Source organism: Budorcas taxicolor, chromosome 3 (genome assembly GCF_023091745.1).
Source record: "Budorcas taxicolor isolate Tak-1 chromosome 3, Takin1.1, whole genome shotgun sequence".
Lineage (NCBI taxonomy): Eukaryota > Metazoa > Chordata > Mammalia > Artiodactyla > Bovidae > Budorcas > Budorcas taxicolor.
In genome coordinates, this window is record NC_068912.1 from 20,535,719 (window position 1) to 20,549,989 (window position 14,271).

The 14,271-nt window shown below is 47.0% G+C and overlaps 1 protein-coding gene across 1 annotated transcript; it reads left to right on the forward strand.

Annotated features, from left to right (window-relative positions):
* Positions 1–2,535: 2,535 nt before the first annotated feature.
* On the forward strand, positions 2,536–3,090 carry LOC128044783 (60S ribosomal protein L17-like). Its single transcript, XM_052637204.1, has one exon. The coding sequence runs from the start codon at positions 2,536–2,538 to the stop codon at positions 3,088–3,090; it is 555 nt and encodes a 184-aa protein (XP_052493164.1).
* Positions 3,091–14,271: the final 11,181 nt, after the last annotated feature.

Here is a 14,271-nt window from a genome sequence, read left to right on the forward strand (position 1 = left end):
CAATTCATTTTTAAAATTTTTACTTATTTGTTCTTTTTTGGCACCATCACGCGTCTTGCAGGATCCCATTTCCCCCACCAGGGACCGAGCCCGTGCTCCCTGCAGTGGGAGCAGAGTCCTAACCACTGGGCCATCAGGGGATTCCCTCCAGGAGCTTTTTAGATCCATCATCTCATTTGATCTTCTCCCCAAACATTATAAAGCAGAGGTGGACTGATGGACATTCCTTCCATTTATCAGATGAAAACACTGAGGCAGGAGGTGATGCCAAGCGCTTAACTTAGGAGACAGAACTGGAGCCAGAAGCCAGGTCTCCCCATTCCTGGCCCAGCACCTTCCTGGCACCTTCCCAAGCCGCTGGCGCAAGGAGAAGGGTTGGCGGCCAGGTTGTGGTTTTCAGAGCCAGCATCCCTGCAGGCGGAGCTCACACTTTTCTGGGAAGGAACGTGCAGCCTTTCCGAGCAGGGAGTTCCAGAGAAGTGCAGGCTGGCCCCTTATTTCCCAGAAGAAACAGCAGCTCAGGACCCCTGACTCCAGGCCAGCAGCAGGCACCACCACTGTGTGCTCTGCGCCCTTGTGCGACAGTCAGGATGTGGGTGTTTGTTCTCTAGGTCCTGATTGCATCCCATTTGAGGCAGGACTGTGGGGCCCTTCTGCGACTCACTTTATTTTTATTAATGCAGCTATATAGGCACAGTGTCCTCAGACTGCCTGGGTTCACATCTCGGCTCCTTGACCAACTGGGAATGTGACGGGGGACATGACTATGTCACGACCTCAGGGCTCTGCTTTGTGCAGGTTTAAGTGGAATGGTGCACACAGGACGCAAACTTTAACTGAACATAGTAAGTAAGTAAATATTGTATGGTATTTTTATTTAATATATTTTGGGACTCTGAATTAAAAGTCCCGAAGATTTACCACTCAGAGGATTGAGTGGTAAAATTCTCTTTGGCCACACAAGCATAAGTGCCTGGGAAGACACCACAGAGGTGGACACAGGAGGAAGCTATTGAAAGGTCTGAAATTTTCCCCAGCAGGAAAGCAGCTTGGGGGCTTAACTGGCCTGCACAGCGGCACCCTGATAACTTCCCTGAGTGGGGATGAGGAGGCTGCAGCCTGCTCTGCACCCTTCCAGGGACCTGTCATCAGCAGCTGATTCTGCTCCCGGACTTGTGGGCCAGGATTACTGGGGATCTGAACAGCCTAGGGAGACAGGTCCCAGCCCACTCACTGATTTCTGACAACAGGTGGGTCTGAAGGTCGGACCAGACCTATTTGTGGGGAGACAAATCACAAGATTCTGGAGAGAATTAGAGAAAACATTCCCATCTCAGCCTCCATCTGCCTGGCTAGGGCTGTGCTTGGATGCCAGGCAGAGCAAGAGAGATTTAACTCAAAGCAAAATGATCAACCAAGATGTTGGGGATGGACCCCTCATAAAAGCCATTGAGAGATGCATTCAGGTCTGAGTCCAGAGCTCCAGTTGGGGTCTGCGGTGTACCCGGCTTCAGAGGCCCCAGCTTCTGGAACTTTCAGAAGTGAAATTGCAGGACTTGAGAAGCCTGGGGCTCAGGCGTAGGACAGTGGCAGTTCCTGAGTGGCTTCAGGTCCTGAGCAGGTTCTGAGTTGCAGGGGATCTGTTGTGGCCACTCCCACAGAGCAGTGCGGTGGGTGCTTGCTGGGCAGCCAAGCCCCTCTGCCCGGACCCACCTGTCTGGGACAAGCTCTTCAGAGTTGAGGGCTGTGAGCACAGGTTAGGGGTGGGGTGGCAAGTTAGAGCCAGTGGGTACCTCACTGTCCTGTCCTGGCCCACAAACAAAACTTCTGCACCTTCTTCCCTACCCTGTCCATTCTTCTCCAGCTTCAGTCCTTTACCCTGAAGTGGATTTTTAAAAATAGGTAAAGCAGTGGTGATCATTTGTAATGTACAAAAATATTGAATCACTATGTTGTCCACTTGAAACTGATATAATGTTTTAAGTCGATTATACTTCAATCAAAAAAATTTTTGAAATAGGTAAAGTGCATGGTGCACAGTAAAAAGCATCTCCCTCCCTATTCCCCTCCCTCAACCTTGGCCAAGTCTGTGGGTCCTTGCTAAGATGAAGCTCGCAAGTGAAAGATACAAGTCAGTAGCTTCCTTTCCTATCTTCTTTTGGTTATAGAAATGCCTCTGAGAATCTGACAAAGCCTGAGTTTGTCCCTAAAGCAGAATACACACATGTACAAAATTAGTGTACAACTTCAGGGGTTTACACACTCTCTGTGGCCCATTTTGTCCCCTTGAACAAGGGATTCTGGTTGTGACTTAAAGCAACTAGGTCAGAGCCACGTCTTATCCCCTCAATACCATCCCCCCACCTACATCCCCCGACTGCCAGGATCTGGACAAGATCTCAACAAGGAAGCTCTCCTAGGGCTTGGACAAAATGGCAAGGCAGGCAAATCATTTAATGCTTCCTATTATATTTAAATTTTAAATATATATTAAATTTAGCTTTTCCAGTAAGCGGCCTGAGGTGACCCCTAAAAATGGTGCGCTATTCACTTGACCCAGAAAGCCCCACAAAATCATGCAAATCAAGAGGTTCAAATCTTCGTGTTCACTTTAAGAACACTCGTGAAACTGCCGAGGCCTTAACGGGTATGCACATCCGAAAAGCCAGCAAGTACCTGCAGGAGGTCACTTTAAAGAAGCAATGCGTGCCATTCTGTCGTTACGTCGGTGGAGTCGGTAGGTGTGCACAGGCCAAACAGTGGGGCTGGACGCAGGGTTGGTGGCCCAGAAAGAGTGCTGAATTTTTACTACACATGCTCAAAAATGCAGAGGGTAATGCTGAACTTAAGGGCTTAGATGTAGATTCTCTGGTCATTGAGCACATCCAAGTGAACAAAGCCCCCAAGATGCGGCGCAGGACTCACAGAGCTCACGGTCGGATCAGCCCCTACGTGAGCTCTCCCTGCCACAGTGAGATGATCCTTACTGGAAAAGAACAGATCGTTCCTAAACCAGGAGAGGAGGCTGCACAGAAGAAACAGAGACCCCAGAAGAAACTGAAGAAACAAAAACTTATGGCCCGGGAATAAATGCCGCAAAAAATAAATGCAAATAAAAGTTAAATATATATATATAATTTAAATATGGGCTGTGCTACGCTTAGTCGCTCAGTCATGTCCGACTCTTTGTGACCCCATGGACTGTAGACTGCCAGGCTCCTTTGTTCATGGAGATTCTCCAGGCAGGAATACTGGCGTGGGTTGCCATACGCTCCTGCAGGGGATCTTCCCAGCCCAGGGATCGAATCCAGGTCTCCCGCATTGCAGGCAGATTCTTTATCGCCTGAGCCACCTGGGAAGCAAATTTAAATATATATTATATTTAAAATTAAAAAAAAAAGCTAAACTCTTTGCACGACATCGAAAGCCCTCTCTTCGTTCCTGGTCCCATCTCCATTACCTTCCCCTCAAGCTGCTCTAGGCACACCCACCCTCTTTCGGATCCATGTGGAGTGTGTCAAAGCCAGTCCTGCCTCAGGGCCTTTGCCTAAGTTGTTTCCCCAGCTTCCCCTGCCATTTCTGGTTCCTTCTGGTGTCAGCTCAAATGCCATTCCTCAGAGAGACCTTCCCCAGTCACGCTTCCACATACCCTGGTCTCACCCTCAGCATCCTATTGGATGCTTTCCAACATCCTATTTTCCTCAAGACTCTAACTGTGAGGGGAACCACTGACTGAAACCGCCTGCCCTGGCCAGACACGATAGTAACCACTTGCATGAGCTAATCTTACAGCCGGAGGATCTGGTAAGGCCTGTGGGACAAACAAGCTACTACCAACCAGAAGAATTTCGGAAAGGTCAGTCAAAAGAAGGCAGAATATATGGCCAGTCCATATATCTTACCAACTCCCAGAATCCTTCTGGCCGGAATCCATCTTGACTGAGTTTGTGCACCACCACGAAGGACCCTGAGTCCGAGGGATTCGTCGGAGACACCCCAGAAACTATCCCTCTCACCATAAAACCCAAGACTGCGAGCCATCTGGCAGAGCAGTCCTCCTGGGTTCCCTTGCCCTGCTGCTCTCCAATCTGGTTGTTATTGTTTAGTCGCTAAGTCGTGTCCAGCTCTTTTGTGGCCCCGTGGACTATAGTCGACCAGGCTCCTCGGTCCATGGGATTTCCCAGGCAAGGATACTGGAGTGGGTGGCCATTTCTTCTCCAGAGGATCTTCCCGACCCAGGGATCAAACCCACATCTCCTGCATTGGCAGGCGGATTCTTTGCCACTGAGCCACCCGGGAAGGCCCCTACCCAGGTGCCCCTTCCCAATAAAGTCTCTTGCTTTGTCAGCAAGCGTGTCCTCAGACAATTGTTTGCCAAGTGTTAGACAAGAGCCCGCTCTTGGGTCCTGGAAGGGGTCCCCCATCCTGCAACATGACCACTTCTGAGATTATATAAGCATAACTTAGTCATTTATTGTCTGTCTTTCCCCACTAGGGCGTGAGCTCCGTGAGGCCAGGGGCTTTGCTGGTCACAACAGTGCCCTGCACTACAGTAAATATCTGTGTATTAGATAAAGAATTTTGGTGGAGGTTAGATAAGAATCTTGACTCAAATCTCCATCCCACCCGGGCAGCTGTAGGCAATCCCTAGTCCAGTTCTAGGCAAGACGCCTGCCTTTCCCTCATTGCTTTACTCCCAGCTATCCTACCCTTTCACCAGATCTTTGGAGCGGCTCCCTCCCAATCAGCATCTAACAAAAACTCTTTTGTGATTTTATGCCTGGGGGATTTAATCTGAGTCAATTTGGCCTCCCCAGCTCTCACTCAGTGGAGTCCAAAGGTCTGCTCAGCATTTCCAGTGGATCAGCCAGCAACTCTGCTGTTGGAGGGTTCAGAGCTCCACCCCAGGGGAAACCGGGGAACTGACAGAGGTCTGAGCCTCTGCTCTTTGCACTTTCATTCTTGGGTCTTGTGGAGATAACCAACCAAATGAGAAAAGCACCGGCAGGCTATTTATTCTGTCCTTGCTAGAGCAAGAGAGTCAGCCAAGGTCACATGCATTTAGGAGAGACTCAAAGGCAGGCAGAGGGATGGGAAAATTTAATAGTGAAAAAAAAAGGAAAGTTCCAGGTATGCCTGACTGAGGCTGTTGGCATGAAGCTTGTAGCCAGGCTCACTAGATATTGGGCATCCTATATGATTGGTTGGGCTTCCCAGGTGGTACTAGTAGTAAAGAACCTACCTGCCAATGCAAGAGGTGTAAAAGACGTAGGTTCGATCCCTGGGTCCAGGTGCCCTGAAGGAGGGCATGGCAACCCACTCCAGTATTCTTGCCTAGAGAATCCCATGGACAGAGAAGCCTGGCAGGCTACAGTCCATAGGGTTACACAGAGTCCAGACACAGCTAAAGCTACTTAGCACGCACACATATGACTGGTTAGGAGTACATATTTGACTTTCCATGATTGATCCCACGTTGGAACTGGGGGCCAAAATAAGAGAAGCTGACAGTGATTAATCAAGTCCTGGGTTTTTTGAGCCAATTGTTATAGAAGTTATTGTTTCGCTTCCTAGATATTAGAGATAGTCTGACTTCCTGCAAATCTGATTTATAGGTTTCCTGGGTGGTTTACTGTAGATGAGGGGGTGGTTTCCTGGGCAGGTTGCAGAAGTCGTGGGTGAGTTGTGTTTCTCTGTATGATCGGGCCACTGTCTGTCTACGTGCACAGTCTCTTAGTCTGCAGGGCAGAGCAACCTCCCAGTGTCTCTTCCTCCCTTCCCTTAAACATGTGAACAGCTAGGAATAATAGAGTCATCAAGTATTCCATTTCCGTCACTCAGCAGCTCTCTAGAGCAGGCACTCTCTGTCCCGAGAGTGGCGATGGATACAGTAGAAGGAGGAAGTGGGCCAGCCCGTTCCCTGGGAGTCTGCGGCCTGGTGGGGAGGCGAGCCGTGCAGCCCCTGCAGAATTGTGCACGTGTCACACAGTTGTTCCAACCAGGGATTCTGATTTAGGGGAACTGGAAGGGCTTTGTGGTAAGTGTGGGATTTCGCAAGTGGGATTGTTATGGATGGAAACCAGGGAGGGAAGGGACGCCATGAGGAAAGGAGCGGGCAGAGAGGCTGTAGGGTCAGTCCTTTCTCTGCGTCTCAAGTCTTCGCCTCCATGAGCCACTGTGAGCCCGATGAGGTGTGTGTGAGGTGCTTTGTGTGCTGTGAAGATTCCAGTGGGAGGGAAGGCTGTGGGAGCCAGCTGCAAAATGAGGAGCATGAATGTACCTTTTTGTTGTAGTTGCTTAGTCACTAAGTTGTGCCTGACTCTTTTGTGACCCCATGGACAGTAGCCCTCCAAACTCTTCTGTCCATGGCATTTTCCAGGCAAGAGTATATGAGTGGGTTGCCATTTGCTTCCCCAGAATATACTTAGAGCAGTAATAATAATAATATCAGCATTTAGTGAGTTGGAATCACGTTTTGAGCTCACATAGAATGCCTACCACAATCTTATGAGGTAGTTACTATTATTATCACCATACTACAGATAAGACAGTTGAGGCAGAGAGTGGTTACGGAACTTGCCCCAGATTACACAGTATCAGAGAGAAGAGAATGCTTAGATTAGTACAAGACTGGTAGCAAAGATGCTCCCACAAATGACGCCTCCCGACTGAACTTTGTCCTGAGTGGGGGTTAGGCTAACCACTGTGCTGTGCTCACCTGTGTCCAGCTCTTGGTGACCCCATGGTCTGTAGCCCGCCAGGCTCCTCTTGGAATTTTCCAAGCAAGAATACTGGAGTAGGTTGCCATTTTCTACTCCAGGGGATCTTCCCAACCCAGGGATTGAACCCACATCTCTTGTGTCTCCTGTATTGGCAGACAGATTCTTTAACATTGTGCCACTGGAGAAGCCCTTCTAGGTAAAATAAAAATGATCTCTTACTAAGTGCCAGGCATGGTCCTAAGCACTTAATACTAACTCACTGAATCTTTGCAACAGCCTTCTGAGATAAGGAACTGTGATCATCATTCCCATTTGATAGAAAACGGAGACACTGAGTAACATAGCCCGGGCTTCTGTCCTTCGAGTCCACCGTCGTCCCAGGCTGCCTCTCGTTAATAAGCAGGGGTGTGATTAGCCATCAGTCAAGCCCTGGTTGACAGAGTCACACGGCGGTCCTTGGTTAGGAGCTATAACCCCAAGTCAGTGATTCTTGCCTTTCTGGATCACAGACACTTTTGAGAATCTGGTGGAAGTGATAGACACTCATTCCAGAAAAGTGAGTGCACAAGCACCCACACATGCCCGCAGCATGCACACACACCCCAACACACACGCTTTAGGAAATTCACAGATCCCCTTCACAAGCCTTCCATGGCGAGTGGGTGATAGGGGCAGACCTCTGTTGTGCGTGCTTTAGTCAAGGGATGTCTCCAAGCCTGGAGTGAAAAGGCAAGCCTTTGAGTTCTACAAGTTCTCTCTACTGAGAGAGTGGAAATAAAAATTCACATCTACCTTTACTTACTTTACCAGAGAACAGAGCAGAAAGCAGCCTGTCCTGAGAGCCCCATCTTTGGATCAGTCCAGTTACCCAACTTCTTCTCCACACCCAGACAGCTGAACACTGCTGCAGAAAATCTCAAAATTCTGCCGACTTATGCCAATGCACATTTACGGTCTCTGATCCCAGCTGGGTCTTTAGCACTACTTGGCAGCTCTCACTTGCACCACATAAACACTCACACCCAGTTCTCACGATGATCATCCAGCCCTTCTGTAATGATTCTCTGAGCTTTAAGAGTTTTCATCTGTTAGTAGATGCACAAATTTAAATTCACGTCCTCCAGGGGTTTTATCCAGTTTCTTCTTCCACTTATGCTCTTGACGCCTTTGTCTATTCGATAGTTAATTATTTATAAGAGGCTACCGTGCTTGGCACTGGGCTGGATTCTAGGATACCTATTAAGGTCTCTGTTCTCAAGTGCTTTCAGCCCAGAAAGAGACTGTCATTCAACAGAGAATTCAAAATATGATGAGGGGCACTGAGGGGAAAGTAGAGAGTATTGTTGAATGTGTTGGAGGTTTCAGAAAGTCCTCCTGAGGAAGCGACATTTAAAGCTGAGGGTTGTTTTCTTAAATTTTTGTTTATTTGGCTGTGTCGGGTCGTAGTTGAGGCACATGAGATCTTTCATCATGGCGAACAGACTCTCTAGTTGTGGGGTGGGCTCAGTACTTAAAGCACTTGTGCTCAGCAGCATATGGGATTTTAGTTCTGTGACCAGGAATCGAACCTGTGTCCCCTGCATTGGAAGGCAGATTCTTAACCACTGGACCACTGGTGTGTGCTCAGTTGCTCTTCTGTCCATGGGATTTTCCAGTCAAAAATACTGGAGTGGGCTGCTGTTTCCTCTCTAGGGGATCTTCCCACTGGACCACCGAGGAAGTCCCTAAAGCTGAATCTTAAAGGATAATATGTCAGTTAGGAACACAGCGAACTGCACATAACAGAAAATCTGACTAACGGTGAAACCATAGGAATATTTAAGAAGGTTGAGAGCAAAGGGTTCCAGGATTTTTTAAGTGGCTCAACAATACAAAAAACCATGAGTTGATACTTCTGCAATTTTCTTGGCCTTTCCCTCGGTCATAAGAGGAGTGCCACAGACTCAAGTGTGACTTCCTTCCACGGCATCATCCCAAAGCACAAAGGAGAGAACGGGCTCTGGTTCCCAATCAGTGCTGTTTCTAAAGGGCACAAAAATCATCCACAACTTCTTAGGCGTTTTCCTCTTATATCTTAATTTTTTTCCTCAAAAGTGAGTCATAATGCCACCTCAGGCCTAAAGGAAGGGGGTTACCATAATTGCCCAAGCCCAGTTATGATTCATCTTCTAGCAGTGAGGACCCTACCTTCTCTGAAGATATTGCTACTTATCGTATCCCTCAAATGAGGATCAAAGGGACCACCAATTCTGGATATAGAAGCCTAGATAATTCAAACAAGTCCTCATGCTCAAAACTTTAAAAGTCAACTAGCACAACATTGTTACTCAAATATAGTCCAATGTAAAATAAAAGGTTTTTAAAAATTCGTCTTAAAAACATCAGAGAAATAACAAGATTTGAAGAATTACTGAACTGAGATGATGAGAGGATGGTAAGTGAAGTGAAACCTTTCCTAAAGGCTGTTTATGCATTGGGGTTTTCAGTTTAGAAAGGGCGGAGCTGCAGTACTGGCAGCCTCAGGGGGCTGGGCAAAGATTTCAGAGTTACGTGGTTCCAAATTTGCTAGTGCCCTCAAGAGCCAGCAAAATAAGTTATCTTTAGTAGAGATAACATTATCTTGAGCCTCAAGAACTTTCTATAAATAATTTCTCAAAAACAATGTCCAGCACACAGATATAACCCAAGGGTATAAAACAGCATAAATAAGGACAATAGGTACCCTAGGTAATAGAGAGGTGCGCGCTTAGACACTCAGTCCTGTCTAACCCTTTGTGACCTTTGGACTGTAGCCCGCCAGGCTCCTCTGTCCGCGGGGTTCTCCAGGCAAGAATACTGGAGTGGGTCGCTGTGCCCTCCTCCAGGGGATCTTCCCGACCCAGAAATCAAACCCAGGTCTTCTGTGTCTCCTTCACTGTAGGGTTCTTTACCTGCTGAGCCATCAGGTCAGTCCTAAATTGACTTCCATGACCGGGAATTGAGCCCAGGCTGTGGCGGTGAAAGCGCCGGATCCTAGCCCCGCTAGACCACCAGGGAACTGTAATAGAGAGGCCGATGCTGCTGCTGTCTTTCGTGTCCTAGCCCAGCAGTGACATACCACCGCTCAACAACGTGAGAAGGCTTACCTGGTGACCCAGGGCTGGGACTCTGCGCTCCCAATGCCGAGGGCCTGGGTTGGATCCCTGGTCAGGGAAACAGATCCCACGTGTCACAACTAGGAGTTCACATGCTGCAACTAAAGAGCTGACATGCCCCAGCTGAGAGTTGTGGAAAACCAAAAGGAAAAGAAAAGGATACAAAATAAGGCTCCAGTTACAAAATAAGACATGGGGATGTAACAGGGGAAAATGTAACTATGTATGCTGACAAATGTTATCGAGACACTGTGGTTATTAAAAATACTTTTTTTGAGAGAAGGACTAAACAAGGGTGTGAACACCAGCAGGCAAGGACAGCTGGGGCCACCTTGGAGGCTGTGGCCACAATCAGGAACTGCACGAGGTTAGGATGCCCCTACCTCCACTTACCATCAGTGTTCCTTTAACGTCTATCCAGGGGAGTGAAAAAGAAATACAGGGCAAAAGGATTAGAAGGAAGAAATAAAACTACTGATACTCATCGTGGATGTGATTGTACGTATGTGCCTGCATGCTAAGTCACTTCAATCTTGTCCGATTCTGCGATTCTATGGACTGTAGCCTGCCAGGCTCCTCTGTTCACGGAATTCTCCAGGCAAGAATATTGGAGTACATTGTCATGCCCACCTCCAGGGGATCTTCCCGACCCAGGGATCGAAACTGTGTCTTCTGCGACTCCTGCATTGCAGGTGGATTCTTTACCGCTGAGCCACCAGGAAGCCTGTGTGCATAGAAAATCCCCAAAACGCTATGGCTTAGGGGCACCTTCTTTCCCTCCAGTATCTAAGACAGAATCCTGCAGCTTACAAGCCAGTTCCACTGAAGGGGAGTTAGAATCAATGGCAAATGGGCAAGATTACCCTAAAAAGGTTGAGACCAATCAAAAGAGATAGGCAAGGATACATCTTTAGAATTTTTTTTTTTGGCCACATCACGTAGCATGTGGAATCTTAGTCCCAACCCCTGCAGTGGAAGCTCGGAGTCTTCACCATTTTACCACTGTTGAAATCTCTCTGTCTTTTTGATTACAGCCGTTTTAGTGGCTGTGAAATCGTACCTTATTGTGATTTTGATTTGCATGTCCCTAATCACTAGTGATTGGAGAAGGCAATGGCATCCCACTCTAGTACTCTTGCCTGGAAAATCCCGTGGATGGAGGAGCCTGGTAGGCTGCAGTACATGGGGTCTCGAAGAGTTGGACATGACTGAGCGACTTCACTTTCATGCATTGGAGAAGGAAATGGCAACCCACTCCAGTGTTCTTACCTGGAGAATCCCAGGGACGGGGAAGCCTGGTGGGCTGCCGTCTATGGAGTCACACAGAGTTGGACACGACTGAAGCGACTTAGCAGCAGCAGTAGCAGCAATCACTAGTGATGTTGAGCATCTTCTCATATGCTTATTAACAATTTTTGTATCTTCCTAGCTGAAATGTCTGTTCATATCTCTTGTTCATTTTCTGATTGTTTGTTTTCTTACTGTTGAGGTGCAAGAGTTCTGAATATTTCCTTCTGGATATACTGTTCTTCAGTAGAATTGTCTCTTACACATAACTATATACTGGTCTTGGAGCTCCCTCTCAGAATGATGTTCTGCCCTTGACATCTCTGGTACTGTAGTTTGCATGCATGCTAAGTCCCTTCAGTCGTGTCTGACTCTTTGCGATGCTATGGACTGTAGCCTGCCAGGCTCCTCTGTCCATGGGATTCTGCAGGCATGAATACTAGTTTTTCCTAATAACTGATGTGTGCTATGAAAACTTGAAAATTTTTATTGAATATATGGTGGGTATAATATTAAAATTAAAAATAATTTTAGAAGCATGTTGTCTGTATTAGTTCCTTATGGCTACTGTTACAAATTACCACAGATTTAGCAACTTGAAATAACAGAAACTCTATTCTCTTACAGTTCCAGAGGCCAGAAGTCTGGAAGCTAGAGTCTTACAGAGCTAAAATCAAGGTATGAACAAGGCTTCTGGAGGGCCCAGGAAAGAATCTTTGTTTCTTCCAATTCTGGGAGCTGCCCACATGAATAACTCTGATCTCTGTTTCCATCGCTGAATTCCTTCTCTTTTGTTGTCATATCTCACTCTGCCTCCTTTGAGGACCTTTGTCACTGCATATAATTCAAGATAATCTAGATAATCCAAGATAATTGTTCATATCCTTAGTCACACCTGCAAAGTCCCTTTTGCCATATGAGGTAACAGTCACAGGTTCCAGAGAAGGACCTGGATATCTTTGGGGGTCACTGGTCAGTTCCCCCCATGTTGTCCAATAGAAACACAGTGTGAGCTGCAAAGACAAGCCACATATACAATTTCACAGTTTTTAGTAGTCACATTAAGAAAAAGTAAAATGAGATAGGTGAAATTAATTTTGGTAATATATTCATTTAACCCAATATACCTGAAAGGTCATGTCAACATGTAATCAACAAAAATCATTAGTGAGAGATCCTGTATTCTTTTTTTCATGCTAAGTCTTTGAGAACTGGTGTTTTTTACACTTACAGCACATTGCACTTCCAGCCAGCCACACACAAGTGCCTGATGCTCATGAGTGACCTGGACAGCATGGCCAACTACAAAACGGGAAAGTCACTGTAATAAGTGCTCAGAAAATGACTGCCACAACACGGCTCTTCTATTTTCAATACTTAAAAGAATCTGTACAAACTTGTGTCTGATCATGAAGCAAATAGTCAAGACACCCTTGAAAAAGAACACAGTGGGAGGGACTTGCCCTATAGATATCAAAGTTTGTTATAAAGCTACAGCCTGTGTGAAGAAGTGAAGTGAAGTTGCTCAGCCATGTCCGACTCTTTGCAACCCCATAGACTGCAGCCTGCCAGGCTCCTCTGTCCATGGGATTTTCTAGGCAATAGTACTGGAGTGGATTGCCATTTCCTTCTCCAGGGGATCTTCCCAACCCAGGGCTCGAACCCGGGTCTCCCGCATTGTAGACAGACGCTTTACTGTCTGAGCCACTGCACAAAGATGAACAAACAATAGAACGGAGGGCCCCAAAATGAATCCTGCAAATATGGACACTTGGTTTATGACAAGGGTGGCTCTGCAGAGCAGTGGGGAAACAGCAATCTTTTCACAAATGGTGCTGGGATAACTGGATCCCCAAATGGGATAAAATAAGAATCATAATCCCAATATATACAAACATCATCTCCTGGTGAATACTAGTCTTTAAATGAGATAGGCAAAACAATACTACTTTTCAGAAGATAGAATAGGAAAGGATCGTTGTGACCTGAGGGTAGGGGATTTTTTTAAAGCAGATGGAAAAAGCACTAAACACAGTAACAATTACATTAGATTTTAAAACTTTTCATCAAAGACACTATTTTTTAAATTTTTATTTATTTATTTTTGGCTGTGCTGGGCCCTTCATAGCTGTGTGGGCTTTTCTCTAGTTGTGTTGAGCAGGGGCTACTCTCCAGTTGCCATGCGCAGGCTTCTCATTGCATGAGGAGAAGCAGGCAGCAGAGGATGTGATGGTTGGAAGGCGTCATCAACTCAATGGACATGAGTCTGAGCGAACTCCAGGAGACAGTGAAGGACAAGGAAGCCTGGCTGCAGTGCCGCAGTCAATGGGTTTGCAAAGAGTTGGACATGACTGAGCTATTGAACAACAATCTCATATTTTTAGATCAACAGCTTTATAGAAAGATGAGAGCAGAGCCTTTCTTCCCCCATCCACCCTGCCCTTCTCCTAGGTCCTGGCAGTGTCGGGCCTCACCCTCTGAGCATCCAGGTGTCCTGTAGCTGGAGACAGCACTATCTCATTTTTGTATGTAGTTTAAAATATTTTGTTATACTGCATACCCTATTATATACTATACCTTACTGCCGGGATGCAGCCTCGGCAGGATCTAGGGGTACCTTCAGGATGAACGGCGTTGGCGAGAGGAGAGAGAGAGAGAGAGAGAGAGAGAGAGAGAGAGTCAGTCCAGACTAGGGTGTGCAGCAAGGTCTGCTGTTTTGCTGCCACCGCTTTATTTTTTACAGTAATTTTTATACCCTAAGTTAGCAAGGCAATGGCACCCCACTCCAGTACTCTCGCCTGGAAAATCCCATGGATGGAGGAGGCTGGTGGGCTGCAGTCCATGAGGTCGCTAAGAGTCGGACACGACTAAGCAACTTCGCTTTCACTTTTCACTCTCATGCATTGGAGAAGGAACTGGCAACCCACTCCAGTGTTCTTCCTGGAGAATCCCAGGGACAGGGGAGCCTGGTGGGCGGCCGTCTACGGGGTCGCACAGAGTCGGACACGACTGAAGCGACTTAGCAGCAGCAGCAGCAGCAGTACATTTCTAAAGGGAAATGAGAGAGAAGCATACAGAGCTAGTCCAACATCACATCAGTTTGCCCTTTACAAACCCCAGGATGTTTT

What these genes read in the sequence shown, in the direction of transcription:
- LOC128044783 (XM_052637204.1), top strand. Translation starts at nt 2,536, where the DNA reads ATGGTGCGCTATTCACTTGACCCAGAAAGCCCCACAAAATCATGCAAA.